Raw genomic sequence first — 17,871 nt, forward strand, 5'->3', positions numbered from 1 at the left:
TTCTGCTGTGTGGGATTCTGTGCGCCAATTAGAATAAATACACTGTTTCCACCATTAAATAAAATTGTCAGCTATTCCACTCTTAACATATAATATTTTAAAAAATACATTGCATTTAACACCAGGAGATGCAGGGGTGCAGACCCAGAAAAAAACTTGCCTTGACCCTTTGAAAATGTGCCTTTCTTATGTATGTATGTGTGCTGTGCTAAGACACTTCAGTCGAGTCCAACTCTTTGTGACCCTATGGACTGTAGCCCACCAGGCTCCTCTATCCATGGGATTCTCCAGGCAAGAATACTGGAGTGGGTTGCCATGCACTCCTTTAGGGGAACTTCCCAACCCGGGGATCAAACCCATGTCTCTTATGTCTCCTGCATTGTCGGGCAGGTTCTTAACCACTAGCGCCACCTGGGAAGCAAAATTGAATGTACACGATATACACTGAATTGTTGAGCAGGTAGAATGGGGTATTTAATTATTTAGATGACTTTACCATTAGATTTTAAAGCTGAGTATTTGGGTATATGGCTTCTTGAAAAGAAATAAAATTCATCTAAATGTTATATTTACTCAACGTAGTGTGACCACTAATGTCAGGTTAGCTCTGAGAACTGGCACGTGTTTACCCTGTAGAATTTAGACATAAGAATGGAGGGAGAGTCAAGATGTACTCTATGAAGTGAGAGTGAAAATCACTCAGTCATGTTTGACTCTTTGCAACCGCACGGGCTATACAGTCCATGGAAATCCCCAGGCCAGAATACTGGAGTGTGTAGCCTTTGCCTTCTCCAGGGGATCTTCCCAACCCAGGGATCGAACCCAGGTCTCCCACATTGCAGGCAGATTCTTTGCCAGCTGAGCCACCAGGGAAGATATAATCTATGGATCTAGGCTTATGTACATGCCTGCACACCTGCTCAGTCGTGTCTGACTCTTTGCGACGCCATGGACTGTAGCCCACCAGGCTCCTTTGTCCATGGGGTTCTCCAGGCAAGAGTTGTTGTTGCAGGTTGTCATTTCCTTCTCCAGGGATCTTCCCTACCCAGGGATTGAACCTTCATCTCTTGCATCTCCTGCGTTGGCAGACAGACTCTTTACCGCTGTCCCACCTGGGAATTCCATCTAGGCTTATACCTTTATCTTTTAAATCTTTAAGAATTATGTATTTCTAAATTTATATATTTATATTTTTGCATGCGTGCTAAGTTGCTTTGGTCGTATCCGACTCTTTGTAACCCTATGGACTGTAGCCCACCAGATTCCTCTGTCCATGGGATTCTCCAGGCAAGAATACTGCAGTGGGTTGCCATGCCTTCCTCCAGGGGATCTTCCTGACCCAGGAATCAATTCCACATGTCTTATGTCTCCTGTGTTGGCAGGTGGGTTCTTTACCAGTAGTACCACCTGGGAAGCCCATTTTTCTACATATATATGTGTATTTTATAAATATATATACAAATATAATTACATATAAATTTATTTACAATGGGGAGAGAGTTTGTAAGCCAGACACTAGAGTTGGATGGAGGTGGACAGTTTAGACCAGAGTGGAGATGTTCTACCACTGAATCTACTCACTAACAAAATGCCGTTGTGCAATTTAACCCTAAGTAGTAACAAAGAAATACGCAAAGCTGCTTAAGGCTGCAAGCACCGCTATCCTTGCTTGTCTTTCTAACCTTTAAAGGTACAGCTACAACCACACTTCTGGCTGCGTAGGTCCAGTCCGAGGACATCCGTCTCCACCATCATGTCCTAAACATCAGTCTCCACCCATTCCCTCCTCCCTCCTAACACAGTCTCTCACCAACCTGAATGTTATCTGTACAATGAATGTTTCTTTAACCAGCATTGTGTTTGGTGTGAAACCACTCACCCGTGGTAGAAATACAGTCGGGGCAGCAGTAACCAGGGAAGGTCTCTTTTTAAACTGGCTTGCCTCCTTCTACAGTCACAGAGTCTGTATCAGATAGAAGCCAGCAGTCCAGAGAAAGACCACCCGAATGGTACCAAAGAGCCAACCATCAATTGACACTCTCTGCTCTGCCTGTCCCCCAGTCAGGAGGCAGAACTTACCCAAAGCGCCCTAGCAGCTAAGATGAACCCAAACAGTTCAGTTCAGGAGTGCACCCCAGCTTGAGTGTTTTCACAGTAATTCTCTACAGGCTTCACTAAAAGGCCCGTTTTAAAGGCGAACCCTTAGGTGCAGCTGATGTGCATAAAAATTGTGCCTGTGTAGGGAGAAATATACTCCTTTATGAACGAGGGAGGCGAAGCTTGTAGGTTTTTTTCCCGTGGCTTTAAACACTCAAATACTAGTCAAAACCTGTGAATATGTATACATTCTTTTATATGGATAATTATCCTCTTTATTGGTGGCGCCTCCTGGATTAGAAGGATTTTTCATGCAAATAAGCAGGAGAGGAAGGTAGTGTAACAAAAAACACCTTTTATGTGGCTTATTCAGCAGAACTTCTACATTTATACAGAGGCAAAGGCTTCATTCCTGGATTTCTAGAGCCTTCTTTCTAATTATTTTATATTAACTAATTCAAATTAAAGTCCTCAGATGTACTTTTGGTTGAGGCTACCAAACAACGAACAGACTCACCGTACTTAACTCTGTTAAGAATAGCTCAGCCAAAGTGTTTATGCCTGACTTTGAATTTCTCACCACGATAGAGGCAGGTAAAGGTAGGATTTGGGTATCAGGAGTATTGTTACAATGTGAGCCACACAAATTAAGATAAATACAGGCTACTTTGTGCCTCAGGAGGACCCAGCATGTAGTTTGCAAATAATGTTTCCATTTGGTTCAACAGCACCAAACTTCCCAGCACCTTTTTTTGGGCCAGCAGAGTTGGTTTTTTGGTTTGGTTTGTGAGTTTGGATTTGTTTGTATAAGGACTTTTTTTTTTTATGGTAGAGGCATCCATTTTTGTGAGCTTCAAGTTTGGGGGTCCTTTAGTTTTTTTTTTTTTAAGTGATATTGTGGTCTCACATGTTTAATGTTTCCTGGAAGAACTGGCTGGCTATTTAATTACTTCGCCAGAACCCACATGACAATTTTTGAAGGACGTTTTCTTATTACTTATTGTTTAGTATTATGGTGATGGTGATTTTTTTCCCCAACAAGATACAGTTTTCAAGGTAAGATTCCATTTGCTTTCCTTGTATTTCAGAATAAAAATACAGAAATGCTCCTGTTAGTTGTCCACCCCCATCCGACCTACCCATATGATACCCTCTTCCCTACTCCCGCCCTCCCAAGGAAAGGTTCATGGTTTGGGTCGACATTTCTAAGTTGGCTTTGAAAGCTAATCATTTACAGGCAGATGCAACCTCAAGAACCACAGTGTTGGGAGGTGTTCGGAGGCATTTTAGCACAAAATATTCCTTTTCATCAGCCTTCAAAAAACTAAAGCCCACTGGGATGTCTTGAGCTGTCTGATAAGAGGAAAATAAATCATATAGAGGAAAATAAACACTATATTTCCTGGATGTGACTTTGGTACATTTCTGACATCAGAAATAGAAATTCACCTCTCATGAAATCATTTTATACTTAACTGATTGGAAAAATGTGCAGCTCTCCTCATTGTCAGAAGTGTACTTATAAAATCAAAGCTCAATCTAGAGATCAAGTCTTTATTGTAAAACGTTGATGGATGTTGTAACTGTTCATTTTTGAACAGAGTTCACTACCTGCCTCTTGTATGTAAATTTAATATTTTTTATCCCTTCTCCAACTGGTCAAATAAATCTTTTATTACTTTTATTATTTCATTTTTTTCACTGAAAACTACCTTCATATATCTTCGTGTATTTTGATGAAATATGAACTCAAAGTAAAAAAATTGCTGAGATATAAATTCCACAGAACATCAAGGAAGATGGCTTTAATTATAATATGTAGTTTTGAATAACTCGTTGTTAAACGTTCACATGCTTTATTCCATTCAGCTTACAACAGAACAGTCATGGAATCACAAAGCCAGTGGGAACCCTTGAGGTCAGTTTCTCCAGATTTCCATCTTACAGATGAAAATAAACTAAGATCCAAGGATGCTAAGTTGAAATTTCCCAAAGTCTGTAGTTTTTGCACTTTCTCCTACTTCCTCTTCTGTTCCATCCTCCTCGTTTTATCCCCATCTATCAGATAATATAATTCAATTGGAGTCCTTCACCCAAGGCTGTATCGGTATTGAGTGAACTTGAACCCGGATCTTTGCTTTTAGCATCATTTTATTCTACTCTCTAATGCATGGCCTGCTTTAATCTCTGCTGGCTAGAGGGCCATTTCCACCCTTTTTCTTAGTTTGCTGGAGAGAAAGATTTCTGTTAGCGTCACAAGATGCTAAGGGTCCCTGGAATTGTATGGGTAACAGCCTTGGGATTATTAATAACTGATTCAGGAAATGAAACGTTCTGACTGTGATATTTTTAACTCTTCCTATAAGTTACATAATGTGTGCTTAGTAAGTTTGGGTTGAATTGAACGGGATAGCAGCCAGGACTGGTAACAGATCTTCTTTTTCTGTGACGACTGAAGACCTTCACTATGTTTCATAGATTTCCAGCGAACAGAAAATGTACTTAACAGCTAGAAAAACCAAAGAACCAACTCCAGTGTCGCCACGTACCACCTCGGGAAAGCTACTGACTTTCCTGAACTATCATTTTCTTTTCTGTAAATACTGTCTACCTTTCAGAGATTTGATGTGAATTAAATTAGGCAATATGTATATATAGTCAGGCACATGCAAACACCCAGTAATTTCCCCTTCCCTGCCCTTCAAGTCTGTCTGGGAGGTGACTGGTGGCCTACTTCTCCACTTCGAGAATCAGGGCATTAAAATCATGCTGATCCATGTCTGGATATTTCAGCATTCGGGGGGCACAGCCCTGGAAACTTGTCTGGTTGTTACAGCTTCATTTCATTGGCGTGCGTCACACATACTGTTGGCTGCGTTAAAAGGCAGTTTTCCTTTTTCTTTTTTCTGACAGGTCACCAATACCAAGCAGGGCATTAGAAAAGAGAACACACAAGTGAAGGGGGTTTTGCCTAGTGAAATGTGATTGTCTTGAAAAACACTTTCTATAGTAACACACAGTGGAATGATATTTTACTTTGCTAAGTGGCCTAGTATTTTGCAGAGTAAATATCTAAGATTATCAAGCTTCTGTAGCTTTAATACATACAAATAATGTTACAGGTTCCTCCTCAAAAATCATTGGTCAAATTTGCCCCTACACTTTCCACCTTTTCAAAACTTGTAGTGTTTTAAAACTGGTGCTAATGCAATAGCAAGCTGTAACAACTTTGTGGATACAAGCATCTATGTTTCAGAATTCAAAACCAGAATCTTTAGGCCCTAATGCTTTTGACGTATTATATGAAAGTGCTAATATTTCATGATATATATGTAAATTAGGAGATGTTTTATATTAAGTGTTTGAGACAAATTTTCAGTGAGGTTTTCAGCTTACCTTTTGAGTCCCAAATAAGATAGAATGAAAGCTCCTTTATTGAAATAAACTGCACTTAATGTTCAGGAGAGCAGTGCTTACTATTATAAGAGTGGCATCAGCCTGTGCCTCTGGCGTCTGCTGATCTAATCTTGGGAACTACTGGTTCATGGATGGTGGTTCCCTTGGTACCCTATCAATGCCTTCAATCCTGACCAAGGCTTCTTCATCCTGTAAATTTATCAAGGTTAAAACAAATCCTTTGACAATATAAATCCTCTCCCTTGCCCCAAACATGCACAATTTGTAATTTAGAATTACTTGCATAGTGACTCTTAGAATGAAAGATTCAGTCTTGGAGGTAGGAGGTGATAAGGGAATATTAGCATTTCACTACAAGACTATTTAATATGAGAAAATTGGCTTTTGGTCAGATGAACTAAAAGTTATTTCCAGATGTTTAAAAGGTAAAATATCCAAGATATACTACAGTTTTGACTAAGTTTATTAAAAAAAAAGAAAAAGCCACCAAAAGAGAAAAGGAAAGAAACACTAGAGATTAGCAATGTAGTTTGAGAGAATTAACATATCAAATAATATCAGCTTCTTAGAAAATGCCTGGATGGCTTTAAAGCTGGATGGTTTTCTAATTGAGCAAAGCAAGGACTATAAATTAGTTATATATTTATTGAATATCTGTGTTCATCTGTGTCTACCCCTCTGTATACCCAGTTATCCTATCATCTGGGTTATTTAATAAAGGGTCTTGAGAACTGGCTTTTTAAAGCATGTGTAAATCTTTTCTACTCTTTGATTTTAATAAAAATGTGTTACTCATATTCTCTAACAAATAGTGACTGGCTAGCTATAAAATCAAGAATTTGGGACAGAAATAATCTTCTACTAAGAGAATTTAATACTCAGAAGCGATCAATGAAGGACTACCTACTTTATCTACCCTGCCTTTTTTTTATATATTAATTTAAAAAGATGATGTTATATTATTTTAAGTTTCACTGGATATTCAGATTCTCTGAAGAAGGAAGTTTGAATCATCTAGTCCAAGCAGTGAGAGAGGATGGGAAAAAGCTACATCAATAGCAAATAGGTGAATAATCTTAGGTCCAAATTAGAGTGCAAATATGGGATAGAATAGCTATATTTGCATAAGAGTTATAATGTAGAGGAGTAAAATACAAAACTATAAAACTAATGTCCATTTAATTCTTTTTGCGGTCACAGCGTTACATGTTTTTTTAGGTACTTCTTAAATTAAAAATAAGACCACACACACTACCCACCCTACACACGCAATGTCTCACCTAAAATCTTCTGTTGCTTTAATAGTCTTACAACTGTATTCACGTCTTAGCAATGCCAAAGCAAGATAATTCATGGAAGGAGAAATCACTTAGTCACTACCTTAAATTTTTGCATTAGGTTCAGGCTATGGGAGGTTTATTGTCATCTCACTGATTTTTCCCACTTTGAGTTCAGCACATGGATTTTGGCCTTTTTATTTTCCCTCACAGTACATCTTGGGAATTTGCTCAGATATTTGGTGCTGATTCCCCACAGATAGGTTCTTTGAACATTTTCTGCAGAAAGGACTTGCTTGTTCATATTGTGTGTTATCATTTTTTGGTCTTATTACTCTGGCCTGTACAGGCATTCGACTGAGCCCATGAAGAGGGTACAGACAGCTGACTGGATGAAGACATTGGGAAAAAAAACTCCCATTGTTTAGATTTCTGTCAGAGGATATAAGAATACTTAATTTCTTTTATCTCTAGGGCTTTCATTATCATTTAAATTTCATTTTACATTAATTGATCAGGGATTAGTAAAGCCATTATGCAGAAATTAGAATAAGACAAGCCAGATGGAATGAATAATTCATGAAGTCCAATTACGTTTTATTTCTGGTGTACTTTCATACTTGCCTCTGACTTCTGTGCTATTTTGATGTGACAATATTCGCTGGAAATCAGGAGTGCCATTTTAGTTTATTGTATCCCTCCAGAGGGAAAGCATTTGTATGCAGTAGGGGTGTGTTAATGCATTTCCCCCCAAAACACCGATTTTCAGGGCTCTTAGAAATATTGGGTGAGCTAGAAAATGTGATTCGCCTTCCTCGGAGGTTGAGGGACACTGCATTGAGCCTCACCAATCCACCTGATTTGGGTGAACTGACCCTAGATAGGGAGACCAGAATCTCAGAACCGCAAGATGTTTCACGTGCCCGAAGAGCTACGGATCCCTTTAAAATACGTGACCCCATTCCCGCGCAAAGGAACCATTAAAGTGTAAATCTGGCCCCGGAGTCGGATTGGAAGCAGAGCTGCAGCCACGGAAAACGGCCGCTAGGTGGCAGGCGTTGCCTTCCGTGCTAAGGGTTCTGGGTCACCGCGATTGCCCGGGCTTCCAGAGCCTTCCCCCGCAGGTCTGACCCCGGCGAGCAGAGCACGCCTGGGTTCGGCCCCCAACATCTCGCATCCCGTAGCCCGGCGAGCACCCCGAGTTCCCGGGCCGCCGTTCACCTGTGTGGAATGTCTCCCACTACTGTGTCTGAAGCCGCCTCCCCGCCCGTCCCAGCCCCCAGCCCCTTAAGAGTCCCTCCCCGCCCCCACCCCCGGTATTTATTTATGCCAGTGGACAGTTCTAGTAACTTTAAAGCTGCGGTTCACCTTCCCGAGGACTTTCATCTCGGGAAGTTTTATGACACTTTGTGAATGTGCAAAGTTTTTAATTAGGCTCGCTAGACAGCCCGAGGCAGCGGCAGCGCCACAAAGTCTTCACGGTCTCTCTGCTTTACAGCACAACAAGCCGCTCTACTCCTTTGAAGACAATGCAGACTATGTGTACGATGTCATGTGGTCGCCCGTGCACCCCGCGCTCTTTGCCTGCGTGGACGGGATGGGGCGCTTGGACCTCTGGAACCTCAACAATGACACCGAGGTGAGCGCAGGCGCCGGACCCGGCGGGCTGGGAGGGGGGCGCCGGCGGCTTCTTTCCGTCTCCCCCTCTCTCTGAAACGGCCTTTTTTGGACAGACCCTCTAATTGCAGCTGTGCTGCCGACCCCCCATTCTCCGCTGCTCTGCAGGGAATTGGCAGATGCATTTGGCCCCAAATCATTTAATCTCACTTCATCCCTAAAACCGTGGCAGAATCCTGGACAATTGACGACCCTTCTTTGCAAAGAGCAAAACCATACGTGTTCACGCCTTTCACTGCGGGAAAGGACACTGGGGCATATTTGAGAGTGGTGTTGAAATAACTCTATGGGCAAACACTTGGAAAAGTAAGCTTTTGTGGACTCTGACTTGAGATTGGGCTTTTTAAAAGGGCTATTTGCCAGTGTTTGCTGTTTGCACGATTTGTTTTAAATCCGTAAAAGATGATTCTCTGGACTGTTGATGTTTAGATCTAGTCTCCATTTAATTTTTAGAAGGTAAATAATCCTTGTCTAAGAGACTGAATTCACCACTTTTATAATAGTTTCTATCTATGAACATGTATATTAAATGCAGTAATTTTTTAAAATATTTTAACATGTCACATTTGGAGTACTTCACAAGTGAAATTTTTTTCAAAAGGCAATTAACAACAGGGAAATAGTGTTTTTAAAAATCATGCTGTATGTATTCATGTTTGTAAAATTATATCACATGTCTTATTCCTTTTTTCCACTCTCAAAATTATTGAGGTGCTGATTTTCAGGTACTAGAGTTTGGGGTTGAGTTTAAAAAGAAACCTGAATATTAAAGGTCCTTCAGTTTAATACAATAAAATGGTCTGGTCATCAGCTGGTCCGTGATTCAGGGTAGCTCTCCATCAATAAGAGTGGACAGGTAAGAAGAACAAGTGCTGAAAACTACGTGTCAAGTGGAGAACAAGGGAGAGGTCTTTTGAAGTGTTCTGAACAGGAAACAGCTCAGCCTTTTTAATTAGGAAGCCTACAGCTGGGGGATGTGAGGAGAAGCCGGCTGCCCTGATATTTTTTGGGGAGGGGCAGGGAAATATCCTTCAGGTGTTACTATTGAGTCACTGTATCATAGATTATAGTCACCTAAAACCACTGCCAAATAGTTGTCTTTTACAAATCTTTCCATTTAACTCTGTTTTTGATTTTTCCTTTTGGCTACCAGAACCACATGACAAAGACAAGAGTTATGTAATGAAGCGTCTTTGGAAATGAAGGGCAGCAGTACGTGCAGGGCCCATCATTTCAGACACTGAAACGTTTATAACATTACTGCCTTTCATGGAAAGGTGCCTACTACTCGACAATGTGATGGTTTCCCAAAGTCTTTCATCACCATTGATTAAAATCATATTGTTTCTCTTTGGTAGAATAAACTCATTCACTGTAAACAACCAAAAAAACACAATTTTCAGATTGATTTAGGAAACAATCCCCCCCCCTCCACACACACACACACACACAATTAGAAATCAGATTTACTAGAAGTGAGTTCAGGTGATACTCAACTATTACTATGATGCAGTGGAGTGTCCTACCAAGTCCTTAGTAATTCCTCTGCAACTCTTTTTGTTTAGATTTGGTTTTTTATCTGCTCTTTAGGTAAAATGAAATAATATCTCAGCATTGCCAAATGTGATCCACCCCCCCCTTCCCTCTCTCTAGGTATCGAGAGACAACCACATAAGTCCTTTATAGCTAAGCATTGTAAGAAATCATTACTGGGCATGCAAATCGTTTAGTTTTGCGGTGAATGTAGTTCTGCTTTTGCAATAATAGTAGATAACACTGAGCCTGATTCAGATCCAGTAATAAACTGAACACTTTTTAAAACCCTCAAATCATTTTTGTCTTCTGTCAAGTTGAACAAGATTTTTCAAATATTTGTCCGATTAGAAATTAGATTTGTTTAAAAAAAAAAAAAAAACACAAAAACCCTGAAACCTCAGTGCTGCTTTGTCGGTGTTCAAAATACAGTGCTTTTTAAACCAACTTATTCCAAGTACCCCTGTGCAAGGACAGCTTTTACGTTCACCTACTGCACTGTTACTCATCTCTACGCTGTGTGGTAAATTATGTGTATAGCTTCTGTGTGTGCAATTAAAATGATTAAAAACTGTGAAAATATATAAGAAACTGAAATACAAGAGTAAGAGACAGTTATGGATTATTTTCATTATAGATTCAGCAACTTTTGAAAACTCATTACTTGTCAAATTAATGAAATATTTTTGTCATTTTCTTCATACATTTCATAATTCTTTTAGCCTGTATTATAGACTGTCAGTTTCTATTTTTTTACCCCCACCATTTATGATATCGATGAAAAGAAGATATTTTTAAATGGTTAAAATAGAAATTGCTCCAGTTTGCTACATTACTTAATTCTAAATATTTAAAATTCTTTAATATGTTTTAGGCATAATTTAAAATGTATCCAAAAATCATTTTATTTTGAGTAATCTTTTGTCATCTTTATATTAAGATTAAATACTTTTTATTCAATTTTTGAGATTGTTCAGAGATAAAATCTGATATTAACCAGCGTTATGAAAAGTGGGAGCCTTATGATCTCCCTAAATTATGGAGTTAAAAATTTTAATTCTGAAAACTATATAGCCAATTCTCAGATTTGTTTTCTGAGTAGCACACGAATGATAAAGTGTATTGACAGAATTATGGCCTATTGCAATTCATATTGTTTTGGCCTTTGAAAAGTTTGGTTAAAAATTCAGTCTACAGCACTGCACAGCAGGTCCCTTTATTGTAGAAATTGTGTATTTAAAAAAAAAATGAGCTGGGACTTTTATTTTAGATTTTTGCTATCAATTGACATACCGTGATTTAAGCAGGTAAAAGAATTTTTATTGATTTTGGGATTAAATTTAAACATAGATTCTTACATATGATGGAGTTTTTATTGCTATTTTAAAGATAGGTGTTGGGTCAATAATCTCATATAAACAGATGGTTTCAATTCCCTTAATAACAGAACGCGGGGGGTGCAGAGGCACAGGCCAGGTCGTGTTTCCACCCTAAGAAGTCATGTGTATTAGACACAGGTCTTGAAACAGTGGCATGAGATGATGTTGGTGGCCCTCTTTTCACTATATACTTTTTTCCTTTTTGTTTTAACATTTACCTTTTTTAATGGGCTGTTGTCATTTCCTATTCAACATTCTTGTAGGAAGCTCAGACAGCTGATCTTTCTATCAGTTATAAACTCCCAGACTTCCAGATGTGAGTTTACACAACTCATGATGAAAGAGGGGTAGACCCACTAAAATTCTTTTTTCCAAATAGTAAGGTTCTTATAACAAATACTACAGGTTCCATCTCAGCACCTCCAGTTCACTTTAATAATGATTAATATTTGTAATTATCAATGTTGTCAGATTTCAGGTGCTTATTAAAGCAGGTGTATGGCCTTTTCTACAAGTAAGTGCTCCACTCTGTCACGGTATCGTCGGTTTTCAGAGTTAGCACTTCCTGCACCTTGGTACTGCTGGGAGGAAGGAAAACAGGACGGAAAGAGGAAAAGAAAAAAGGAGAACTTGAGGTTTTGAACTTTTTCTTCTGAGCATCCCTTCCATGATGAGGTTTCAAGGGATCAATACATTTTTTTCCCCTGAAGACACTTAATAATATAATATGACTTATTTTTCACCATAAACCCCATCCCCACCTTTTATAGTATCCTTAATCTTGGTAAATCCTGAAGTCTCCCTCTCTCCATCAATCCATAAATCAGGACCCAATCAAGAAGTCTCACATTTAGCTGCTGTGTGATGTCTGTGTACCCTGCATAATCCGCACAGATATTTATGTCACTCATGCCCACTGACTATGGCAAAAGACTCTCTCTCTTTTCCTTTTTTGTTAAAGTGTCTCTCCTCTCTACCTCTTAATTCAGTGGAGCATATGATTTAAGAACAATGAATCCTTTACCAACTGCACAAGAGACGTATATTACTTCATGTGCACGCAGGCCGCGGTGACTCATCCAGTTGAACGTATCATTGTCAATTCGTATATTTAAGTGCATATTCAGAGATTCTTGGTTTCTGTTGTAACCCCTTTGGCAGGTTCCAACAGCGAGTGTGGCCATTGAGGGGGCGTCTGCCCTGAACCGTGTTCGTTGGGCTCAAGGTGGCAAGGAAGTTGCCGTTGGGGACTCAGAAGGCCGTATTTGGATCTACGACGTCGGAGAGGTACGTTATCTGGTTTGGGTGTTTTGATTTAGTGTTTTGGTGTTCAGGCTTCTTTTTTTTTTTTGGCTTGTATATCTGGTTTAAATACCTAGTGAAATTTTTGGCAGCACCTTGTGGACCGTGAGAGCCCTCTCGAGTACGTTTGCAAATTTCCATTGACTTCAGTGGGAGTTTGGGGAGACTTCCTTGGGGTCTAATTTGGTCTTCCGACTCCACACACAGGACCCGTTAGTTAAGGATCAGGCTACTTTCTGAGTGCTGTAGAATTCCCAGCTGTCCTGTGATGAAGCATGGTCCTCTGTCCACCTGCACCCCCACCCACCCCACCCCCCTGCCAATTTCATGAGAATGAAAAGTTTGCCAAGTTCATCATGCTAACATTGAATTTGGAATTTGTTGTTTATTTTGAAAAGTCAAGCTTTAGTTGGTATGTTCAATTAAAAGCTATATACTATTAGTCTTTAATTAAAAGTAGCCAGTTAAATAGCTGAGGTGAGTCAGAACTTTGTACCGTTTTCGTGATATTCAAAGTTGTTATATGCAGTGTATACTTCTAGGGTTTATCTTGTTACATGATGTGTAAAATATTTCTGAACATTATGGCACACATCAGAAGAACTACATATTTGATTTCAGATAAATCTCCTTGAATATCCACACTACACTTAATATTACATTACAGAGCAATTTTATGAAAGCAGATCTGTTTATTTTTACTCTCTAGAAAGTGTTGACAAAAATCTTCATTTCTGATGGGGTGAAAGAAGTTTTTTCTTAAAGACAAAATATTGAACTTTCAAGCCAAACAAAATAAGCATGTTGTGTAAATTGTGTTAGTGTGATATGAATCTAACATTTGCATTCCGGGGGGAAATACACCACATTTCTAGGTGTAACATCCTCCACCTCAGGAGTGTGCTTGGAGTGCCTGGTGGGTGGGCAGAGCTGATCACCGAGAAGGGCTCTTTGTGGTTTCATCCATGAGCTTTCTACGATTTTGGCAGTCCTGGATGGTCTGTTCTACAGTGGAACTTTGGCGACGCTATATGGCAGAGGTGGTTGTGTTACAAGCTGGATGGTGTCTGTGTGTGTACGTGTTCAGAGATGGGAGTTTCCTGTTTGGGGATGTACCACTCTTAAGTAGAATGTCTAGAGGCATCTCTCCGTTTCACTGCATACTATTTCAGTAGACTCCCCCTTAACTACTCCTGATGCCACAGGCTGAGTCGTTCCAACAGGGACAGAGGCCGTGTTAGCATCCATCCCCAGTGGTGAGAAGGGAGTGGTCTGGTGACTACTGACGTAGCTTGGAATCTTTGAGAACGAGAATACCCTTCAGAACTGAAAATATTGCCAATATATTCTAAAGCCAAAACATTGCCAATATTTCCTTCAGTGAATACTTTAGTCAGTGCATCTTTTTCATGGTCTTCATCAAAATAAAACTAAGCAGCAAAAACCTGCATTCTACATTGGTTCCTTTGTTTAAAAAATTTGAGAGGTAGGAAAGAAGAGAAATATTAAGAAACAAAAAAGTTTCTCTCTTTCCTTTGTTTATAATGGGTATAATTGCAGCAGAGAAAACAGATGTGCTTAGAGATGAAATGGTAGAAAATAGATGAAATTTAAAAACTCCTTTCTCTACCTCCCTTGTTTATTATACGTAACATTCCTTAACTCTTTTAGGAGTATATACAACAGTACTTTATCCAAAGAGGACTGGAAAGCATAATAGTTCGACAGTCTGGTTTATTTAAAGTAAGGCATTTTGAAAAATCTGTATGTTGACCACACATAATTCATATATAAACATAATTCATATATACATGTAATATACATTCACACACACCACCTTTAGGCAATAAGAAAATACAGCATAACATGTATACAGGATTTACTGCAATACGTTATAATATAGCCATGGGACAGAATTACTTGAATATGACTCATATTTTGGGAGTATATTTGATTTCGTAAGTTGCTTTGGCTGATACTTGGCTGCTAAAACTTCTTCCTACGTAGTTGTCATCATTTCTAAATCGTATAGTGTTGTTACACTCATATTTCCTCTATCGTACTAGCAGGTCAGGCTGGTTTTCATTTTGGTATTATTGCCCTTGCTTTTCTAAGTGATATTACAGACTATAGAAATGTCTGCAACTCTAGGCCGGTCTCACCTATTGTCTGGAGTCTAGACAGGCTATAGAAAAATCTCTGTGACATATAATAGGCCCAACTATTTGTAGGGTTGTTTATCCCTACAAATTCACTACCAGGAAAAAAAGGGTTCTACAATTTTATTGAGAGAAGCTATTGTAATCTTCTAGCCCTTTCCTGAAGGACCAAAAATCAGGATAGGCTTATATATTCAAACAGTTCCTTCGGTGTTGTTTGATCCTATAAAAAGTCATCTATAGCTCAGAAAAACCCAGACTTTACAACAGAATTTTGCTGAAAGTATATATTTTCCTGAGTATTTTTGTAACGTATTTACAAATTTATCTTGTGTGTTTTGGGGGAGAAATAAAGGGGTACTTTTCTGTCCTAATACCCTGTTCTAAGTTTCTGAAGACCAAATCTGTAGAGTTCCATGTACTGAAGGGAAAGATGACTTTCCAACAGCTAGGTTTAGCAGAAGCCCACTTGGGAGAGATGGTAGATCATGGGAAATACTGCCATGACGGTAATTACTATTGTCTCGTTCACCAACCTGGAACTGACGGAGCGTAACTGTCCATAAATGTTGTTGTATTGGTCACATCCAACTCTTTGCGACCCCATGGAGTGTAGCCTGCCAGGCTCCTCTGTCCTTGGGATTCCCCAGGCAAGAATACTTGAGCAGGTTGCCATTCCCTTCTCCAGAGGATCTTCCCAACCCAGGGATCGAACCCCAGTCTCCCACATTTCAGGCGGATTGTTTACCGTCTGAGCCACCAGGGACGCCCCTTAGAAGAGAAGGGCACCCCGTAAACAGTACCCCGCCAGCCTCTGTAATCACCCATATTGTGGAAAGCCAGACAGAGTGCCTTTACAGCAGCCTGGCCCATCTGGAATTCAAGGTCAAATCCAATACCGGTGCACTGCTGAGAAAGGAGAAGGGGTTTGAGCAGGAAGTGATTTTCAAAGGAAGAAAATATAAAGGAAAAGAAAAAGGATGTCATTGAGGATCAGACTGCCCGGAAACTGTGCTCCCATTATCTGTATTCAAAATTGGTCCTCCAGTCCCCATTAGAACGAAACCCATCACCAGAGTCACGCTGGCCTTTGGATAGAAAACCTGGCCTGTGGAACCTTCTAGGAAGAAGATGAAACACTTTCAGGTAAGCCTTAAAATACAATCTGTATATGAGAGTTAATGGTAGTTTTGAGAGGACACTCTGTTGATCCATTTTCTTGGATCTCAGTACCTCAGATGGGGGTCTTGTCTGCCAGAGGACATCTCACGCTTGTTCTCCTGTGGTGTTCTTGACCGAATCTTCTGTTAGGCTGTGGAGAAAGGAGGCGAGAGCAGCAGGCTCTCTTTCTCTAAGGTCCTGTTTTAGAGCAAGGCTGGCTTTACCTGTGCTGTCGTCTCGCAGGGCCCCATGCAGAGGAACCCTGCTGCTGCTGCTAAGTCGCTTCAGTCGTGTCCGACCCTGTGCAACCCCATAGACGGCAGCCCATCAGGCTCCGCCGTCCCTGGGATTCTCCAGGCAAGAACACTGGAGTGGGTTGCCATTTCCTTCTCCAATGCATGAAAGTGAAAAGGGAAAGTGAAGTCGCTCAGTTGTGTCCAACTCTTCGTGACCCCATGGCCTGCAGCCCACCAGGCTCCTCTGTCCATGGGATTCTCCAGGCAAGAATAATGCAGTGGGTTGCCATTTCCTTCTCGAGGGATTGAACCTGTGTCTCCTGCATTGGCAGGCGGATATTTTTCCCACTGTGCCACCCGAGAAGCCCAGTATTGTTATTACCTATTCCTTAGGACTATTTTAAAATGTTGGATGAGAAGAGCAATATTTCCACATTCTCAGTATCATGATATTTGGGTATTTGGTGGATATTCTAGTTCCCCTCCCCACAACCCTCTTTTGATCACATAATTTTAACTGAGAGTGTAATAAGGGAGCGAGCTCTGTGATACCTACCTTCAGGTGGAGTTGAGAGGGACAGCCTTTCTCTGTCCCCTGAAAGGAGACTTCTGTGACTCCCAGTGGAGACAGCTCCATTCAAGTCCAGGTTGATGTGCCTTCCTGTGGGACCTGACTGTCAACCAGAGGGCACTGCAGAACGGGACTCGGTGTCACCGGCCATTAACAACCGTCTGCCTCATCTCCTGTCCCAGCCGAGGTGCAGCTGCTGCAGGGAGTCCCAGCACAGTGCCCCCATGATCGTGCCCACCTCTATTATGTACAGTTGTCCTCCATGGCTTTTAAGATGATGGCAGAGAGCAGTGGCTCGGATCCAGATTTACTGATGCGATTTATTATGAACTTCTGAAGGGGTAAACGGGATTGTGTGTGCGCTCACTGAAATCACCGGATTGAGTCTGTCCATCCTTTTGTTTTTTTTTCTTGTTACATTTTTTTTTTCTTGTTACATTTAAATGGCAAAGGCATGAGTAACATCTCAAAGCCTATGAGTAAGGAGGTAAAATATAAAACGCAGTGTTTTCAGGTAGGCCACATGATGCTTTGTTTATACAGCATATGTTTTTGGTTGTTTCATTTTGGCATTGTATCTGGAAAATATACTGTACACATTTATTTTCACAGATAGGGGTCTATTTTCTTTGCAGAGCAGGTGCTTACCTCCCATTAGCATAAATGGAAGTTATATGAATTCCTTGAAAGAGAAGACCCATTTTATTATTTGGCTATAACTTTTATTCTATTCATGCATCTCAAAAGTTACTTAAATAGACAGTGGTTGCATGTACCACTTAAAATTCGAAGATCTAAATTTTAAAATGAGCCCAGCACTTGAATAAGTTTGCAAGATTTTGCTCCCCGAACTATAGGACACCATATGTTTTGGAGCTGTGTGATCCCATTCAATTAATTGAAAGATGAGTAAGATAACAAGTCATAAATTAACTACAAATATAACCTGAACATGTCGAGTGTATTCTTCTTCAGACCTGTTAATCATTGTTGGGTTTTTCAAAAATGATGTGTGAACACACATATTCTTAAGAATTAAAAATAAGAATTACTCATGGCCAA

General features: G+C 40.1%; 1 protein-coding gene across 19 annotated transcripts in view; it reads left to right on the forward strand.

Moving 5' to 3' along the window:
• The window catches only part of DYNC1I1 (dynein cytoplasmic 1 intermediate chain 1), a 379,244-nt gene that overhangs the window by 347,100 nt on the left and 14,273 nt on the right, over nt 1-17,871 (forward strand). For 16 of the 19 annotated variants that reach the window (XM_055589767.1, XM_055589774.1, XM_055589771.1 and 13 more), the window contains 3 exons: nt 8,290-8,430; nt 12,542-12,667; nt 16,246-17,046. In XM_055589767.1, the coding sequence (XP_055445742.1) occupies nt 8,290-8,430; nt 12,542-12,667; nt 16,246-16,404 (426 nt within the window). In that variant the 3' untranslated portion in view covers nt 16,405-17,046. Of the gene's footprint in view, nt 1-8,289; nt 8,431-12,541; nt 12,668-16,245; nt 17,047-17,871 lie in introns of those variants that run through there. The other 3 variants (XM_055589768.1, XM_055589782.1, XM_055589784.1) reach the window with 1 other exon arrangement.

Source organism: Bubalus kerabau, chromosome 8 (genome assembly GCF_029407905.1).
Source record: "Bubalus kerabau isolate K-KA32 ecotype Philippines breed swamp buffalo chromosome 8, PCC_UOA_SB_1v2, whole genome shotgun sequence".
Lineage (NCBI taxonomy): Eukaryota > Metazoa > Chordata > Mammalia > Artiodactyla > Bovidae > Bubalus > Bubalus kerabau.